General features: G+C 45.5%; 1 protein-coding gene across 1 annotated transcript; it reads left to right on the top strand.

The window, feature by feature from the left end:
• Positions 1-5,345: 5,345 nt before the first annotated feature.
• On the top strand, positions 5,346-19,434 carry UBE2Z (ubiquitin conjugating enzyme E2 Z). Its single transcript, XM_031468267.2, has 7 exons — positions 5,346-5,784; positions 7,967-8,039; positions 9,954-10,141; positions 12,466-12,577; positions 15,158-15,270; positions 15,969-16,059; positions 17,373-19,434. The coding sequence occupies exons 1-7, from the start codon at positions 5,462-5,464 to the stop codon at positions 17,541-17,543; spliced, it is 1,071 nt and encodes a 356-aa protein (XP_031324127.2). The 5' UTR covers positions 5,346-5,461; the 3' UTR covers positions 17,544-19,434.
• Positions 19,435-19,485: the final 51 nt, after the last annotated feature.

Below are 19,485 nucleotides of genomic sequence, written 5' to 3'. Positions count from 1 at the left end.
GTCTTGGGAAATGCTAAGAAACCAACAGAGTGGAAACAATACTGAACAATGCCATAAATTGTTGACTATGTGGATACAAAAGCTACGTGCTGTAGAAGAGGAAAAGCCAGTGTTGGTTAGAACATCAGCTAACATTTGAGCACTCCTATGTCGGGTGCGGTGGTAAGTATTTTCAGTGAATAACTTCTAACATCCCTATGAAATAAGTCATTCTGTAAGTAAGGAAACAAGGGAGTCTCAGACATGAGGAATCCTGTGAAGGTCATACAGCTGGCTAGTAAAGCTGGGATTCAAACTCCAAACCCATGTTCTAATCACCGTGCCGCCTCATCTAGGGTTCAGTGACTTACTCAAGATCATACAGCAGGCCGGCGATTTCAATCCAAGTCCATCTAACATTCATCATGGTCTTCTACCACAGGATTTCTCACCCTTGGCACATTTGTGAGCAGATAATTCATTGCTGTGGGCCATCCCATGCGTTGTATGATGATGTTTAGCAACATCTCTGGCCTCTACCCACTTGATGCCGGTACCAACCTCTCCCCCAGTTGTAACAACCAACTGCCAAATGTCAGATATTGACAAATGTCTCCTAGCTGCAGGGCAAAAAAAAAAAAAAAAAAATCACTCCCATTTGAGAACTGCTGGTCTACCATGATCTGCTGTTTGTCCTCTTAGCCTCTTCACCTTAAGTAACATTCTCAAGATTGTCTACAGCAAACCAGTGACAGAACCTGAAGCAGAGCCCAGGAAACTCAGGGCCAAAGAGAAGGAATTGGACTGAGGTTAAACTGGCAGCTTAAATCACCAAGGCTGCAATGGATTAACTGGTAATGTTGTTATGCAAGTAGAATGCAGCAACCTTTACGAGTGTCAGGCTGGCATCCCCTCCAGGCCTCTGCCCTCTGGAGATAATCAAGGAGCAGCCCCCAGGGAAGATGGTTGTCTTATTTCCTGTGAAACTCCAGGAGCCTATTTTTTGCCAAGGGGCTGGTAAGAATTTCCCTTCATCATGGGCTCCAAATAGCTTTATAATTGCCGGACTTACAAATCATAATCAGCAGGGTTGGGAGTGTGATTGGTGGGCCCATGGAGCCTTGGAGAATCAATGGAGAATACTCTCTCACCTCCAACCAGGCAATTAGTCCATTACCACTGAGGTTTTTTTAAACTAAGGTCTATGGCCCATGGATGGAGCCATTTTGCTTAGTGCAAAATGTTAGTGAGTGGATACAGAGGTGCATTGTTCTTGGGAGAGGGTCCATTGTTTTCATTATACTCTAAGAAGGATGACCATAAGACATCACTACTGCCTCAAGAGTGCAGCATGGTGGCAAAGAGCATTGACTTGGGAGAGGGGAATGCAAATCTCAGCCCTGCTACTTCCTAACTGGGAAGTTAATTATCTCCTCTCAGCCTTGATTTCCTCATCACTGAAATGGGGATGAGAACAATTCATGGTTGTTGTGACAACGAAATAAGATAATACAGGTAAATATAGGCAAATAATGATATATGCAATGTATACATGTACAGTATTAATGAGATATATGTAGTATAAGATATTAATGGGAGGTGTATAATGAGATAACATAATGCATGTATTATTAAATTTAAAAATATAGATCTTAAAATCAAAAGCCTCAAAACAGTTCAAGTTATGATTTTTCCTTTTAGTCCCCAATTTATGACCTAGATGGGAACTCCATCTTTCCTTGGCATTAAGCCCAAGACAAATGGCTAGGACAGGAGTTAGGGGGTATAGCTCAGTGGTAGAGCATGTGCTTAGCATACACTAAGCATGAGGTCCTAGGTTTAATCCTCAGTACCTCCATTAAAAAAAAAAGGCTAGGTCCTGGAGGGGAAGGATTGCTTCGGAGGGCAGTGGGACACAGGTCCTTGGGGAAAGGGAGAAGGATCTTCACAATGTATCTTTTTTAGAGAGGGTTGAGGCACAGCAGTGACCTGAACTCCAGGATACTTGCTGGCCTCTGTCCTTGGGCATGAGTGCTTGCAAGGAGCCATGAGCGAGGTGCCACTGAACTTTGTTACACTAAGAGATGGCTCAATGCAGGGAAGTCCAGTGCGCTGGGGAGGAGAGGCTTGGATCCAAATTCCTGCAGGAAGACCACTCAGTTGTGTCATCCATCCCCAGAAGGCATGGGAGTGGCTCCAGAGGGCAAGCTGCCAGGGAAAAGTAGCCAGGTGTTGCCTTGAAGAAGTCAGTGAGCACAGGACTAAGCACTGCCAGTTTCCTTGGGAGCTGGGGAACTGGTCCTTTAAGCAGCTGCAGCCCTTCAGGCTTTGACTTTTCTTTGTACAAGTTTGGCTCTTTGGAAAGAAAAGAGGAGGAGGTGAAATCTTGAAGACCCATGGCCAGGGGAAGGACCACTGGCTACCATGTCTTCATTTCCATTCTGTTTACCATTTCTGCAGTACTCAGTCAATGTCAGATCTCAGAGATACAAGACTGGTGCTCCATGCTTACTGCCTTAGAGATGTCATATGTAGTAGCGAGACAGATGAGTAACCAAACCACTAAAATAAAAAGTAGTGCGTGCTATAATAAAGGTATGAATTATTCCAGAGGATGGAGTAATTAAAAATTAGTAATTAATAATAATAATATGCCTAGAGGTGTTAAGGTTTAGCAGAGAAAGTAATATTCCAGCCAGCCTTGAAGATGAATAATAATAATAAGGGTTAGTAATTATTGAATATTTACTCTGGCCACATATTGTGCACATTCATAATCACATTATCTCTTTTTTATGGCTACTGTTATTTTACTAATGTTACTAATAGAGGAATAGAGGCTCAGAGAGTTTAAACAACTAGGATTTCCCCTAATAGACTAAAGGGAAAGGGTATTCCAGGTAGAGAATGTGAACACAGGCCTGAAGGAGAGAAGGCACAATGGGCAAGTGAGGTGACAATTATCTGGGCATTCCTTGCCACTTTACAGAACATTTCTAGAAACGCCACACTTAATCCTCAGAAAAATCCTGAGAGGTAGTAATTATCACTATCCTATGATGCAGGAGTAGGCTCAAAAAGGATATTTGCAGAGTGGTACAGATCAAAGGTTGAACCTTTCTCCTGGATTTAAGGTAAGTGGTTTTTGCTCATTGTCATATTACTTACGGACCTTGTACTTGAAAACAGTGGTCCAGTAGTAAGGTGGGGACCCATGAGGAATCCTCTCACCTCATGGGCCACCTTTGGGCCTCTGTAGTCTGTAGCCATGGAGAAGCTACGGAGTAGTGTTTTTCTTTGTGTGAGGTTATCCAGTGAGTTGACTTTTGAGCATCTTATTAAGTAAATAATACCCCAGCAAAATTCTGGAATCCTTTAAAAATGAATGAAATACATAGTTCAAATAGGCAGTCGGTGCACAGCACATTTGAAAGGTACAAAAAGGTATACAGGTATATGTGTATGTTTGTGTGTACACACACATGCGCGCGCACACACACACACACACACACACACACTCTTTGGCCCATCTTGTCTACAACCAAACCGTCGAGGCAACCACTGTTGCCGGTTTATTGCATCTCCTTTCAGAAATACTTGGGCATCTTTATTATAGAGTGGTAAAACACAACAAAACATGAGATCTGTATAAAATATTGTATTGATTCATTCTGCTTCATGTTAAGTATCTAAGCTGTGTCAGGCCCTGTACTAGATCCATATCTAGAGTGCTAAGAACGGTGGGGGTGTGGGGTGGTATGAGGAGGGAGCAACAGGTACCAAATGACCATAATTAATACAAGGTAAAATGTGGTAAGTCAGGGAGAGTTCCAAGCTGTGACTGTATCACATAGTGGTCAGAACGTTTTCTCTGACACAGATTTGGCTTGCTCTCAGTATAACCCATGTATAAGTGACCAAACCTCTGTAAGCCTCTCTTTCTGCATCTGTCAGAACAGACAAATAATAGTACTTACTTCACAAGGTTGTAGAAAGGACTAAATAAGACAAAGTAGGGGGTAGGGTATAGCTCAGTGGTAGAGTGCATCCTAGGTTCAATCTCCAGTACCTCCCTTTAAAAAAAAAAAGTATACATTACATAATGCCTGGTACATATTAGGCACTCAATAAATGTTAACTAAAAAAACCCAGTATTTTAGCTCCCAATAAATGCTGGCCATTATCATTCAACCCTACATTCCATTGTTGGAAAATTCACAAAACTGTGAAAACAGGACTTCTTTTTTTAAATTCTTTTTATTTTTATTTTTTATTTTTAATCGAGGGAGGTAATTAGGTTTATTTATTTATTAGAGGTACTGGGAATTGAACCCAGAACCTCATGCACGCTAGGCATGCACTCTACTACTGAGCTGTATCATCCCCCAGGACTTCTTTTTTTAAAAGCAAATTTGGCTACAAAATATAATCCAAAGTGAGGCTATTAGTACGAATATTCATAAATGTACCCACATTAGTATGAATATTCAAATGCTTTGCTGCAGAAATAATCAGCGTGTTTGGTTACTGAGTGCTGCCCCAGGTTCTGCTGGGAATGTTAGATTATGAGCCTGTACTCTGGCTAGCGAGAAAAGGGAAAGCCTTCTTTATTGAAGGCTTGTTTTTCTCAGTCCATAGTATTCTTTTTCATCTTACATATCTCAGTAAAATCCTGAGGAATCCTCCCAGGATTTAAACTCACAGCCCCTTGATTCCTGCATATTCAAGGACTTGTGGGAAGAAATACTGAGCTTGGAGTCAGGAGGCTTGATTTCTTTTCACCAAGCTTCTTTAGGTCTGGTTCATTATCCCTATGGCAACGCCTAGCAACAGTGCCTGGCATTTAGCATGCCCTTTATAAATATATATTGAATAAACTCTAAAACGAGATAGTTTTTCACTCGTAGGTTCTGATTCCTTCCTTCCTTCCTCTTGCCGTCTGCCCTCCGTGGGTGAGGGTGCAGGGAGGAAGGATAAATCAGTCTTCCGGACAAGAAGGGCTGTAACGGAGTCAACTCCTCTACTCACCGCCTCCCTACTAGGAAGCTGGATCCCCAGTCCCACCCCTTGGGCATGTCTGAGGGTCACTCCCCTAAACGGGGGAAATGGTCTTACCCTCCTCCCCTTTCAACACCTGAAAATAAAATAATCCTTGGAACCGGGCTCTCAACTATACCTAGGTGTCCACACACGCCTCGGAACCTCCTCCCGCAGAGCGCGGGAGCCGCGCAGGCCCAGAACCCTCGCTTGGCCGGCGAGTTCCGACCCCCGCCCGCCCTGGAGGACCGTGGAGTGGACGCTCTTGCAGAGCGCCTCTCGCTGGTCGGGGCGGGGGTGGGCGGAGCCAGCGCCGCCCGGGCCGTGGAAGCCGAGGGGGGTGGGGACACTCTGGCCCGGCTCTCGGTGGTGCGGGAGCGGGAGGGAGCAGCGGCCGCTCTGGTCGGCGGACGTGCTGCCGAGCAGTCCCGGAAGCGAAGGAGCGATGGCGGAGAGTCCGACTGAGGAGGCGGCGACGGCCACGGCGGGCGCCGGGGCGGCGGGCCCTGGGGCGAGCGGCGTCGCTGGTGTTGTTGGCGTTAGCGGCAGCGGCGGCGGGTTCGGGCCGCCTTTCCTGCCGGATGTGTGGGCGGCGGCGGCGGCGGCGGGCGGGGCCGGGGGGCCGGGGAGCGGCCTGGCTCCGCTGCCCGGGCTCCCGCCCTCGGCCGCTGCCCACGGGGCCGCGCTGCTTAGCCACTGGGACCCCACGCTCAGCTCTGACTGGGACGGCGAGCGAACCGCGCCGCAGTGTCTCCTCCGGATCAAGCGGTGAGCCGGGGTTTTTCCTCCCCCAGCCCCGAGCTCCGGGGCTCGACCTTCCCTGCCCCCCACCCTTACCCACTACCACCGCCCCGCTGCTTCCGCGCTGCCCTTGCCGCGGCCCAGGTCCTGGGCCCACGTCTGGCTAGCCCGGAGCGTCGGGATCCAAGTCCTCTTTCCCCCGCCCCCAGCCCCACACGCACCAAGCCCCTCCTCGAGTGCCCAGGTCCGACCCCGCCCCTCGGCCACCTCCGGTGAGCCCTCCGTCTCCAGTCCGGACACCCTCCCCCATACCTCCCGCCCGAAACCCGACCCTTCCGCGCTTCAGTAACACCCCTTCCCGCCCTCTGCGCCGCCCCTCTCCCCCCTTCCCCACCCCAGCCTTGCTAGATGCTGCCCGGAGGCCCCACCCAGCGGTCCCCTGCGTCGTCTCCTGAGCCCCGTTAGTAACACACACAGCTTGCTTTGCTCAGCCTGAGACTCCAGGCCAGCCTGGCTTTTTCTTCCCGGTCTCCTCAAGTCCCCTCCACAAAGTCCCTTCCCCAAGTCCAAGTCGCTTCCCTCACATGCCTGCAGCCTTCCTTGAAGCACTTTTCCAGAACCCCAAAGCTGTCCACTCTCACACCTGTTCCAGGAACTCAGGCTTCCTCCTCTCACCCTCCCAGTCTCACTTTGGCTTGTAGTGTCCCACTCAAGACTTTCTTTTCTGTATTCTTTCCTCCGGGTCATGTGGTTTACTTTCGGAAGCAAGTATACCCAGTTCAAATATAGGAACAAAGGCCCAAGTCCTTTCTGTGCTTATTTCTTGGGTGACTGATCTTAGATCATATCATTTAGTAGATAATGTTTTTGCGAAAATGCTTTGCACAGAACCTATTGCATAGGAGAAAAGAATGCTTTTTAGCTGCTGTTAATACTGAAACCTGTTTGCTGATGACCAGACTCTTTCTTTCCCCATGCCTCCCATCACAGTCATCCTCATCTAGGTAATCACATTCCCCACATTCCAAGTTCTTTCAGGTATTTCCACCTACCTTTCAAGGTTGTGATAAAAATTAAACAGCATACTGTGTGTAAAGCACCTGGCCCAGGGCCTGATGCAGTTGGCCAACTCCATCAAGGTTGCCGCCTCTAACTTAAGAAACTCAGCACTCTTTTTTTTTTTTGTGTAAAAGTAGATTTATTCAGAGATGCACACCCCGTAGACAGAGTGCAGGCCGTTTCAGATGGCCAGAGAGGCCACGAGGTGCAGGGTTGGGTGCTTAGTTTAAAGTAAAAGTAGATACACACTCCATAGACAGTGCGGGCCATCTCGAAGGCAGCTCAGCACTCCTTAACTCTTGTACTCCTTCGGCCATTTCAGCCTTCCAGTTCTAACATACCTCTGAGTTTTGCCAGTACTTGTTTTTGTCTCCTGTCATTTATTTGCACTTTTTTTTTAATGTCCCTGTGTACCCTAGCAAATCCCTAGATTTCCCACCTAGAATGTGTTCCTATAGATAACTGCTCACAACTAATTTATGAGCAGTCTCCTAGCAAACCTAGCAATCCTCTCATCTTCTATAGAAGTAGTGTATAGTAGTACATGTCCTCTTCCAGATGTGAGATTCTCAGCAGTTTCAGAGGGTCCTCTCCCTAACCTGAAGAGATCTCTACCCTTTTAGTCCCCTGGGCAAGAAGACCATTATTGCTTCCTGCTAGCTCACTTGCTTCATGTAATCCCCATGCCAACAACGGTCCACTGTGTAGTTTATGGAATTAGTTTTTTAGTGGAGTTGATTATGCCTTCCCAGTTACTGAAAAACGTTCATTCAGCATTCAGCCATAGTACCTGGGAATCTCGGAGGTGGGGAGTGAATGAATTGCCATGTGGGAGGAAATGAGAGTAAATGGGATGTGGCTTTTCCAGGGTGACATCTGATGCTGTTGGGATCTCTGATTTCCACTCCCCTTTCCAAACCCTCCCCCTGAGGAAACAATGCGCCTTTGATAATAATTTGCTCTCTGCTTGCCTGACAAGTACTCAGCTGAGATTTCTCAGCCAGCAAGACAGTGCAAACATTTGTGGTACCAAGCACCACTTTCTCGAACCCTGGCCTTGTTGAGGTGATAAGAACTGCTCTGCTCAAGGGATTCCCCTCTTTTCTCCTCTCCCTCACTCCCTCCCCCACTTCCTCTTGGTGTTATACAGGGATATCATGTCCATTTATAAGGAGCCTCCTCCAGGAATGTTCGTTGTACCTGATACTGTTGACATGACTAAGGTATGTAACTTGGTGGGGTTTGGAGGGTTATTGGGAAATCGGGCCCATAAAGTTGGAAGAGCCTAAAAGAGATTATCCAGCTCACATCTCTTATTACATAGATGAAGAAATCAAAATCCCAAGAGATTAATTGGCTTGCCCAAGGTCACACAGTGAAGTGGAACAGAGCTTTGAACATGTGTCTCTTTTTGGGGTGCCAAAAGGTCCTGGTTGGCTTGGGAAATCCCAGTATGTTTCTATTGTCCCAGCATTCTTTCACTCTCAGAAATGCTCCAGTTTGGATGATAAACTATATGGTCACCCTATTCATTGTGCTACCCAACTCTTCCCCCATCCTTCCGCTCTTGACCTTTAAGTGTGGTGCTGTAAATCAGAAGCCAAGAAGGTTGGGGATGGAGCAGGCTTGAGTGAGCAGTGTTTGTAGTTATAGGGCTTTGTTAAGGCTCCTGTCCTTACTGATTGCTTTGGAATATCCCTTCCACCCCAAAGACCACTCCTCTCTTGTCCACACACAAACACAGAAAAAGCTTAAATTCCTCTGGCATAGATTACCTAGACTTCTCTGTCATTGAATGCTCTACTCTCAGAAGTGAATTTTCACTTAAACTGATGTTGTGAAGAAGTCAGATTACCTAAATCTAGTGTTGTTTAAATGAAAACATAGTTTCAAATTTCTTACAGTAAAAATTCACATTTGGAATTGTTTGTATATCTATTTTGTTTTGAATACGTTTCCCTTTAAATTGATTTTTTCTTTTTATCTCGTTGGAAATGTTGTTTCTGAGACATCTTGTCCTTAGTCAAGTGTCAGTGTTAATATGCTAGTCCCTGGGGTCCTAGAACTGATGTCATGTTGATACCATTTGAGCTTGCTGTTCCAAACGACTGGAGGCTAAAAGATAACACAGGGCCACCAGGGCATGGTAGGGACTGTAGGCTGAGACATTGGATTGCAGGTCCTTTTTCCTCTTGCTGTTTAAATTCAGAGCAGACTTAAGTGCCTAGGAGCCTTTGTAAAAGAAGAAATATAACTGAGTCAGTTAAGGTTTTCCTCTCCTCTGGAAGAAAAACCTTGTTCCATAATCACAGCTGGAGGAAGAGAATTTAACATTCTGTTTTAAGTGCTGCTGATTTTTTTCTTTTTAATTAACCTACAGTGTTGGGGAAAGTTCTGGGGATGATCTGTGGCTCCGAGTGGACCCTGAGTTTCCCCATTTTTCTTTGCATCTTTGACACAGCTGGATGCTGCCTGAGCCACATCCTCCACAGTAGGTTTGATCCTCTACGGAGGAAGCAGATACCCTAGGCCTCCATTACAACCCTCAGCTCTGCACTGTGATTGGCACTGGTGTGGTGGCCTCCAATCCCTTTCCTCTTTTTCATTCATCTTTCTCCCCTTGTGTCACATGGATGGAGGGTGGAGTTGCATCATATGCATGTTTCACCTAGGCAGATCCAAACAAACGTACTCACTAGTTGTAGGTATTGATTTCTTAAAATTAAACGTGCTAGGATAATATCTTACAGATACATATTATGTTTTGCACACTGGTGTTCTATCCATTTGTTACACATAATACTGATCAGGAAAGTCTGAACGAAAAAAAAAAAACATGCTTTAAGGGAATTTTAAGGGGCACTCAAGGGTGGTTTTGGCTAGGTTCAATTTTTACCTTGGGCTCTAAGGTTAGAATGTAACCCCTGAGTAAGATGCCACTCCATTGTAATGAGATTTCTTAAAATTCCAAACATATTTGTTAGTATGAGTGAGTACACACTATTCATTCTGCATAGTGAGGATATGATACGGATATAGTCGAAGGTCCTGCTGCTGGCGTGGGTAGCAAGTGGAAGCCAGGAGGGTTCGGGTTGGGACATCACCTCACAATTTTGAGATGGGGTTTTATTTTGCAGATTCATGCATTGATCACAGGCCCATTTGACACTCCTTATGAAGGGGGTTTCTTCCTGTTCGTGTTTCGGTGTCCGCCCGACTATCCCATCCACCCACCTCGGGTCAAACTGATGACAACGGGCAATAACACAGTGAGGTTTAACCCCAACTTCTACCGCAATGGGAAAGTCTGCTTGAGTATTCTAGGGTAAGAGGAGACTTCTAAGTGGCCAAGTTGGTTGTTAGCAAATAATTACTCTAGGCCAGCCTTTATCAACCAGGGTTCCTCATCTGAACACAGAAAATGATTGGAATGACTATTTCCTCAATTCTCCCCAGGAGGGTACTTGAGTAGTACCATTCTAAATGCAAAAAAGAGAAGTTAATTCACTCCGTACAACGGATGCCTTAGTGAAGTGGTTCACTGAATGTCACAGAAGCACTGGATCACTTACAGCTGTGCGGATTCTGGGGCCTCACCCTGGAGTTCTTACATCAGAAACTCTGGAGGCAGCCCAGCAATCTAGGGGTTCTGGTGCAAACTCCAGTTGGAGAACCACTCCCTTAGGGCATCAGGGCTTAATTCTCTCCGGAGCAGGTTGAGAAAGGCTGCAGATCCTGTGCTATTCAGGATTGTGAGTGTCTTATTTCTGAGTCTCTCATGAGTGGCTTTGGAGGCGGTGGTGGTGATGATGATGATTATGATATTTTAACAACTGAATGAAAAATGTCTGAGGTTAGAAGTCACATCAGATATGAAACAAAAGTTTCAAGTGCATTTTTGTTTCTGGGTGCTACCGAGATTTTGCTTCAAGTAGTTCTGGTCCATTCCCTTTTAACTGCCTTTAGGGGTTAAACATTCTGGAAATAACTTCTAGCATATTCCAGATTGGTCTTTTTAGTGTGATCTGAATTTCCCTAGGGCAGAGAACAAGTAAAAGTTGGAGTTAAGAAAGTTGCCCAAACTGGTTATCCTGTTTCTTTCTTCCTCTCCAATCCAATACACTTCCAGGTTTTTGTGAGGGAAAGGCAGCTGAAACAAACTTCTTTCCTCTACACTGTTCCCCCTCCCCACCCCACCCAAATTCTCTGAGATCCAAGGATATGGTCTGTGATTACAAACAGCAGTGAGGAAGTCCTTTAAAGGAAGTTGTCCTTAAAAGAAGTTTTTATTTCCTTAGGGTATAGAATTGTCCATGCTGGTAAAGAGAGTGGTGTGTATAACCCACCGTGGTAAGGAAATTTAGTTGTTGCTTCACTATGAAACTTGTTCATGAAAGTGTTTTTGTATTAAATTTTCTTTCATTAGGCCAGTATAAAACTTTTGAGCAAACATCAATTCACAGTAGAAACGGGAAGTACAATCGTGGGTGTAAGTGGCAGAAGTGTTGGTTGGAAAAGGAGAAGCTACTCTGAATTTGAAAGTTTGCCGTGGAGAATCAGAGTAGAAAATTCCTATGTGTTCTTAGTTGACTATACTCATTTTATTAGCCTCATTCCTTTCCTCCCTACCTAGGAAGAAATACTGGGCTGACTTACAGAGAAATTGAATGAAAGTTTACCCTGTTGACTTCAGTCTCCAAATACATGACGCTTTAGAGAACCCAAGGTCTAGGGTTCCTGGGGGAGCGAAGCTGAGAAGAAAGGTGGAGAGGCACTGAAGAGCAAGCTCTGAGGAAGTTACTGCTCCCCATCACTTAGTGGCTTTTCCTCAAGTCCAGCAGGAAAGGGAAGTGGCCAGTTAACCTGAACAAACCAGTCCTGGCTCATGTTGTATTTAGCTTCCAGCTCAGGTGTCATTTCTTCAATTAATTGAGCTAAAAATAAATGTCATTAATGTCCAAGCTTCCTTCTTCCTCCCAGTACTCCATCAGGTTTATGAAAGAGAGGAGCAATTTTGGTATTTCTCTGTTGTTCAAGTGTTCTTCATATATCATTTTCAGACCCTCCACAGTGTGGAAGAGCCTTATTCCTTTCCTGTCCTTTGGCAGAGTTGTGTACTCTTCAGAGAACTTACACTCTTTGGGGGCTTGATAGAGAACTGGATCCCCAGTCATCAGCCCCAGCACATGGCCTCTAACCAGATGGCTTCAGTCCCTCCTGGGCCTGTGTGCTCAACTTCTCTCTCCTCACTGGCTCCATCACCACTCATAAAGAAAGAAGTAAGGTCTTTGAGATTCACAGAGGTTAATGTGTAGACTGCCTTTGGAGCTGTTTTCTTACCTTATTTGTTTCATTTTGATGAAGGGAACCTTCCCTGGCTACTGTTTCTTTCCTAGCCCAAAGAAAATCCCTACAAAGTTACCTGGCTTACTTTACCCTCTTTCTTTTGTCTTTGATAAGAGGATTAAGGCAGTTGACTGATTTCTGGTGAATGGGGGTGAGACAGGCTGGGAAATTCCAGAGTACTAATAGTGAAAGTGAAATGTTGAGTCACTTATGATGGTACTGCCAGGCCCCAGGGTACTTGTGCACTGGCCTTTCCCGTCTCTGTGCTTCACGGTCTTCTCTTTCCTCTGATGTGTTTTGCAGTACATGGACTGGCCCTGCCTGGAGCCCAGCCCAGAGCATCTCTTCCGTGCTTATCTCCATCCAGTCCCTGATGACTGAGAACCCCTATCACAATGAGCCTGGCTTTGAGCAGGTAAGACCAGGTGGGCCCAACTCTGGGGTGTGGAATATTGGGTTTTAAGAGATCTGAAAAGTCTACTTGAGCATTTAGGTTTTGGTTTTGGTTTTTCGTCTGGCTCAGCCCCATGTATTAAACTCATCACTGTTGGAGAAAAAAGGATCTGGCATGCCTGCTCCTTAATAGTGATTTTTTTTTTTCGCCCTTATTAAGTTACAGTAACATTGTCAAGTTATTTCCATTTGACTTGGATTAATCTACCATCTGGAAATCAGTGGAGTCATTTGGAAATTAATCCCGAGACTATTCTGGGGGCTCTTGCAGCCAGTGGGTTCTTCTGGATGCCTCCATTCTCCACTGTCCCTTTAAGGTGCTCTCTGGTGACTGCTGAGCCAGACTTGTTTCTGGAGTTACGAAGTACTGTTACCTGCAGAGCCAAAAGAGCAGTCACTGGCTTGGGCCAGAGTATTTTAGTCAGTGCTGCCAAAGAGAAAGTGGAGGAAACTCATATTTTCCAAGAGTATACTATATGCCAGCCACTGCCAAGCTCTTACATATATAATTTCTCATTTAATCCTCATGCTAAGTCTGTGAAGTCAATAATTATTATCCCTATTTTCCAGTGAGGTAATAGTGGCTCAGAGAGGACCATTCACAAAGACACAGATCAGGATGTAGTCCCAGGAGCCCCAAATCTTCAACTGTTCTAAGCCCCTTCCAGAATTACTCATGAGCACAGGAAAAGAGTTCCAGTGATATTCCCCAAAAATAATAATTCAGTTTAGGTGATCAAAACAGCTTAATTCATTTTGTTTGTTTGTTTAAATATTTTTATTGAAGTATAGTCAGTTTACAATGTTGTGTCAGTTTCTGGTGTACAGCACAATACTTCAGTCATACATGAACTTACATATATTCGTTTTCATGTTCTTTTTCACCGTAAGTTACTACAAGATACTGAATATAGTTCCCTGTGCTGTACAGTCTGAACTTGTTTATCTATTTCATATATAGTAATTAGTATCTGCAAATCTTGAACTCCCAATTTATCCCTTCCCAGCCGCTTTCACCCATGGTGACTATTAAGTTTGTTTTCTATGTCTGTGAGTCTGTTTCTGTTTTGTAAATAAGTTCGTTGGTCTTTTTTTTTTACATTCCACATCTGAGTGATATCATATGGTATTTTTCTTTATCTTTCTGATGCTTAATTCATTTTGAAACTATATGAGATAACGAACACTGATGATTCTTCTGTATACCTAAACAAAGGGAAATACCCTTTTAAGAATGAACAAAAATAATTCCCTACACCATCCTTTCCAACAAATAGTGTATATGATTTCAGGAGTAGGTAGAAATGGAAATGGACCTCATTGGCTAACCAACGAGCTGATTTTTTAGGTCTTGTTTGGAAATTCAAGCGATGTGACTTTTATTCTTAAAATTCTCAAACGTTCTTCTGTCACGGCACCCTCTTGTCTTGGTACTTTTTTTCAGTTCCCCAGGCAGAAAGAAATGCCATACTATTCCATTTGTTAAGTAGTTAGGTCCAAACAACTTACTTCTTTCTTAAATAACTACAGTGATTTTGAAAATAGGATATTTGAAAACAAAAAATAGTATGTTTATACCTGTTCTGTGCCACACAACTTTTAAACTCAGATCAGAGTCACCACCCTCATTTCTGTCCCCCCATTTTCATATGCTACTTGCTGCTTATCAAAGTAGTGACTGAAAATCCAGCTTCAAAAAAAGTATGTCATCGAAAGGAATATAATGCGTTTTAATGTTAAATCTGAACTACCTGCCTCAATCTAGTAGTTCGCATGGTGTTTGACAGGTATTGAATACTGTGGTTTTCCTCAAAAAGTTTACAGTATCCCACAGTGCCCCTGTGATTTCGCTGTGATGCACATTGGGAACCATGGTGGTAGGCTAAAGCCATGTATATCTTTCCTGTTCACATGTTTTGATAGAGCCAAGGCTCTGATTGACTGGGGTTGGTGATAGGAGGAGGAGCAGGGGAGGAGTTAGAGGGTGGGAGGCCATGCTCTCTTCTGTTCATGCCCACGCTTTCATATCAGCTTTCCAGACCAAGTTCAGAGTTACTCTTTTGAAAATGTCAAGTTCTACTTCTGATGGATTTATAGTAATTAATTCAGTGATGGTGGAACCCTAGAACTGTAAAGGAGTTAACCAGGAAGCATCCTGATAGCTATAGGTTTTTCAGACTGAGACTCTTAACGTCACGTGTGCCTTTTTGTTCTACCATCGTTCTTACATACGATTATTTCCCACTTAATCCTTACCTGCGAGGCCTTTCATTTCAGGCTTCGGGAAATTTGATGTATCTGGTTTGCTGCTTATAGATAAAATGACCCATAACGAGGATGGGTATTGGTATGCATGAGGGGGAGGTGAATGGTCTCAAGGGCTTAGTTGCTCCTTATGGATCTGCCATACAGTGGGAAAGGTATGCCCTTAGCTCATTTGCTTGGGTCACATACCCCGTACTCATCCTGAAGTCTCTTCCCATTGGTTTTTCTTTTTACCTAAATTTTGTACTTGGATACTATTGTATCTGTCACATTGTAGGAGAGACATCCAGGAGACAGCAAAAATTACAATGAATGTATTCGGCATGAGACCATCAGAGTGGCGGTCTGTGACATGATGGAAGGAAAGTGTCCCTGCCCTGAACCCCTACGGTATGTGTCAAGAGAGCCCGCCTGGCACTTGGTATACCTTATGGAGAGTTAGCTTGTTTGTACCTTGGAGAACCTTTGGGGCAAAGTCCGGTGTTGGGCACCAGAGGGAGATAGAGAAAGGGGAAAGATATGGTTCCTGCTTTTAAAGAGCAGGTGGCTGAGGGTTACCCGAGAGAAGTTCAAGAGCTTCTTAGTTCTTGGAGAGTGCCAAGCCTGATGGGAAAGACATCTTCCACGCCCTCAGGGAGCCTCCATTTTTGTGAGGACCTCTTATACAGCCGAATGAGGTGTAGAGCACTTCATAATAAACCCGCTTCTTAGTGTTCACGTTTATTTCTAGATGTTAAAACTAGATGTACCAAGAGTTCATGAAACTTTTCTAGGAGAATTTTGAGTAAGGTTTGGGATTAGGTATGGCCTATGGAAAACAGATGAGACCGAGCAAATCTTGAGTTGAAATTGGGGTTCAAATGATTTGTATTAATAGTCACTCTCATTTTACAACTCCTAGAGTATAAGGGAAATCAACCCTAGGTGGTCAGCTGTTCCTTTTTCCATTTTCCATTGAAAGATCTTTGTAGGAAACCACATCTTGGCTTGGGGACTCTAGCTGTTTAATTTGGCATTAAGATTAGATGGTGAAAGGGTGACCTATTCCCCTCTTGTTCCTAACTTAACCTTCTCTGCTTGTTTTCCAGAGGGGTGATGGAGAAGTCCTTCCTGGAATATTATGACTTCTATGAGGTAGCCTGCAAAGATCGCCTGCACCTTCAAGGCCAGACTATGCAGGTAACACAGCCCCTGTTGCTGACTCCAGAGGCCTTACAACAGACCATGTAAATCCCCCCACAAGGGTGACATCCACATCTCTCATAGAATTCAGAGCCGAAAGGAACCTGGTGCATTTGAGTAGCTGAGGTCCAGAGAGGAGACTGAAGTCATATGGAGTTGGTTCTAAGTTCCTGGTGTAAAGTAGGTGCTCATGAGTAGAATCTGAATCATCCTGCTGCCTGGCCTGGAACTCCTTCCCTTCTTGGTCAGTAGTCTTTTCAAATCAAGAACATTTAGAACTTAGGGATTATAAGGGTCATCTATTGGTATTCCATCTCTAGCTTGGAGGGGTGCTAAGAGGAAGAACACTTAGGGAAACATTGGGTATGCAATTATTCTTGAAAGATTTCCTGTTCCAAGGATGGAAACCAGTTGCTCATTCTCTGACTCTGCTGGGGAAATGTGCTTCCACTTTCAGTAAGAATGCAGAATTTAGGCTTGTTTAAAGGAAGAGGTTCTTATTAAACCAAATTGTAAATAGGCTCAAATATAAGTGACTAGTTGAGAACCCTACTGTGACTGTGGCTTAACATCCACTGGCCCCTGAACATGAGAGTAACATGTGGGCAGAAGTGTGGAAGGGGACAGAATATGAGAGAGAAATCATGTACCTTTTTGTAACTGCTAAGGAAAGTGGGGCTCCACGTGTTTGAATGCTGGCCCTGCTCCTTTGCTGCTGGAATCCTTATTTTTAAATTTCTTTTTTTTATATTCTCCACTCTACCCGTAGTTATTTTTGAGACTTTAAGGACAGTTAACCCCTTCCTATATAATGGTTGGAGATCTTTGACTTCAGAAGAGTGCAGGTGCTTATCCAGAAGTCAGAACCCTTGAGTTTCTGGACCTACCTGTGACCTTAGAAAAGCAAGTTACCCTTTTTGAGTATAGGGAATGAAGGATAATTTTTCCTTTGTATAGTTTGTATGAGGTTAATTGAAAACACAGATACTCCTAATGATTACGGTCCTGGTCCTGAATTTCTCTTCCCTGTTTATCTCCCCTTTACTATGTTCCCCTTCTGCACATTGGCGTGCTTTTGAGCAAGCACATTTTCTTGTTGGCCCAGGCCAGACCTATCTGGGGTGGTGAACGTGCCCCGAGAGTCCTAGCGAGGACGATGATGTCTGTCGTTCGGGACTGTCTACTGTGCCCGCCTCTGTTCCCATGCTCAGATGTTGAGCATGTGATTCACATGGGCCGAAAGCTGCGCTCTCTGGGGTAAGCCACCCAGACTTGAATCTTCCTTCCCGCTTGTCTCCTTTCCCCCACAGGACCCTTTTGGAGAGAAGCGGGGCCACTTTGACTACCAGTCCCTTTTGATGCGCCTGGGACTGATTCGTCAGAAAGTGCTGGAGAGGCTCCATAATGAGAACGCCGAAATGGACTCTGATAGCAGCTCGTCTGGGACAGAGACAGACCTGCACGGGAGCCTGAGGGTTTAGACCCTGCTCCCCTCTCCCCTCCCCTACTCGAGAGTCCCAGCAAAGTCCCTTCCCCCCACCCCAGGGATGGAGAGGCACTGTGTATCTCCCTCCAAATGTGACGTCATCCTGCAAGATGGCAAGAACCAAGCAAGCTCGGATCCCAGGGCGTGGGAGTGGGGAGGCTGTTCCCAAAATGACCTCCTTGGCTCTCGAGCATCTGGGGCTTTGTTCATCCCACATCAGGGGCCAAGGTACCTATGCAGGAGCACCTAGGGCGAGGGCCTCTGGCAAAAACAACAACCAACACACCTCTCCACAGGGCCAGCTCCTTAGGGATAGGTGGGAGACAGGAATTGCAGTTCCAAGAGGGAGTGTGCCCAAGTGATTTATGGGGATATCTGGAAGGGAGATTGGGGTGGGGGGGCTGTCTGTGACACTTACGCAGTCTGGGTGGTTGTCTGTCTTGTCTGTCTGCAGTCTTGAAGCAGGGCTTCCCAATGCCCTTTTCCTCCCTGCCTCTCTTCTCCCATTATTTCCCATGGGCCAGCATAATTTTGTTTTTCCTAATTTATAATCACTGTTCTAGACAGACCAAAGAGAAGGAACAGTGGTGACGTCTAGGCTGCTGCTGAGTAAGCTTTACCTAGCACCTGAGCACCTTTCTCCTCTGCCCCCCATCCCCACACCCATTTCTAGATTTATGACAGAAGGTAAGTGTGACTGGGACTGAACCAAGGTCTTGGTAAAGCCTGCACAGGCACCGTAAGAAGCTGAAAATGCCGTTTGTTCCCCAAATCACCGATTTGAAAAGTTCCCAACACAGGCAGCTGCTGTGTGTGTGGGATTAGAGCCACTATGTAGAGTAATACCTTACAGATTTTCATAAATACTAGTCACAATGAGGTATTCCTCCTGGGGGTGGGGTGCAGGGGGGCGACGGATGCCAGTCCTATTGTATTGTGTTTGGCTGTCCTTGTGTATTTTCACCTCAGCCTGCAGTCCTCGCTTCAAAGCCCGGGGAGCTGTAGGGAGCAAGGGTAGCCAATGGCAGAGGGGATCAGGGCTGGGACTCTGAAGACTCCTCCCCTTCCCTCCCCTCCCCTCCCCTCCCTTCCCCCGCCCCTCCCAGCTGCTCTTTGTCACTGGCTCTGATGGGTGTTTGCCTGGCTGTGTTGCTTCTCTCTATTTAGCTGCAGTGATCCTTTAGCTGGTTGGCTCAGAAAAATGTGCTTTAGGTGCCCTGTGATACTGGGCATCGAGGGAATCCATCCTTCCCCTTTTGATGTGTTCTCCCATACTTTCCGGATTCTTACTGTTGGGGCTCCCGGTGGGGTGTTGGTGATCCCCCTGACGCAGGGCCTCAGTCGGTATCCAGCTACATGTAAGGGAGAAGATAACTTGTACCTGCTCTGCCCGCTGCTATGGGAGGCCTCTGCCTTGTGGATCATGGGACTTACTGGGGGAGTTGGGAAGGGGGTTGGGCACAAAGGAGAATGTCCTACTTGGGAGAGCAGAAAGTGAAGAAACTGGACAGAAAGTGGGCTTGCGGGGTGGAAGTTCAGCTTGGATACCTGAAGGCTGGGTCTCTTCACAAGGAGACTCAAGAAGGGACCCTGCTTCCAGTTTCCCTCTTCCATTCCCAGAGCTAGTACAGGGCTTAAAATAATGCCCTTGGTCAGTTGGTCCAGTGTTGTCTGTCACCCATTTAAGTGTTCCCACTTTCAAGTGACAATCCTCTCCTGGCCCTGCCATGGGCAGAGCATGTCTGGCATACTAGCCTGACTTTTACGCCCTAATCTTGAGTTGAGGAAATATATGCACAGGAGTCAAAGAGATGTCTTTATATCTGACTGTACATAAATGAAGTTTTTTTTTTCTTTTTGGTGCAATAAAGTTTGTTTTGGCAGAAGGAGGAAGCGCTTGTGGGTGTGGGAGGGTTTGTGTAAAAGGAAGAATGGGA

Source organism: Camelus dromedarius, chromosome 16 (assembly GCF_036321535.1).
Source record: "Camelus dromedarius isolate mCamDro1 chromosome 16, mCamDro1.pat, whole genome shotgun sequence".
NCBI classification, from domain to species: domain Eukaryota; kingdom Metazoa; phylum Chordata; class Mammalia; order Artiodactyla; family Camelidae; genus Camelus; species Camelus dromedarius.
This window is presented reverse-complemented; position numbering and strand designations above follow the sequence as displayed.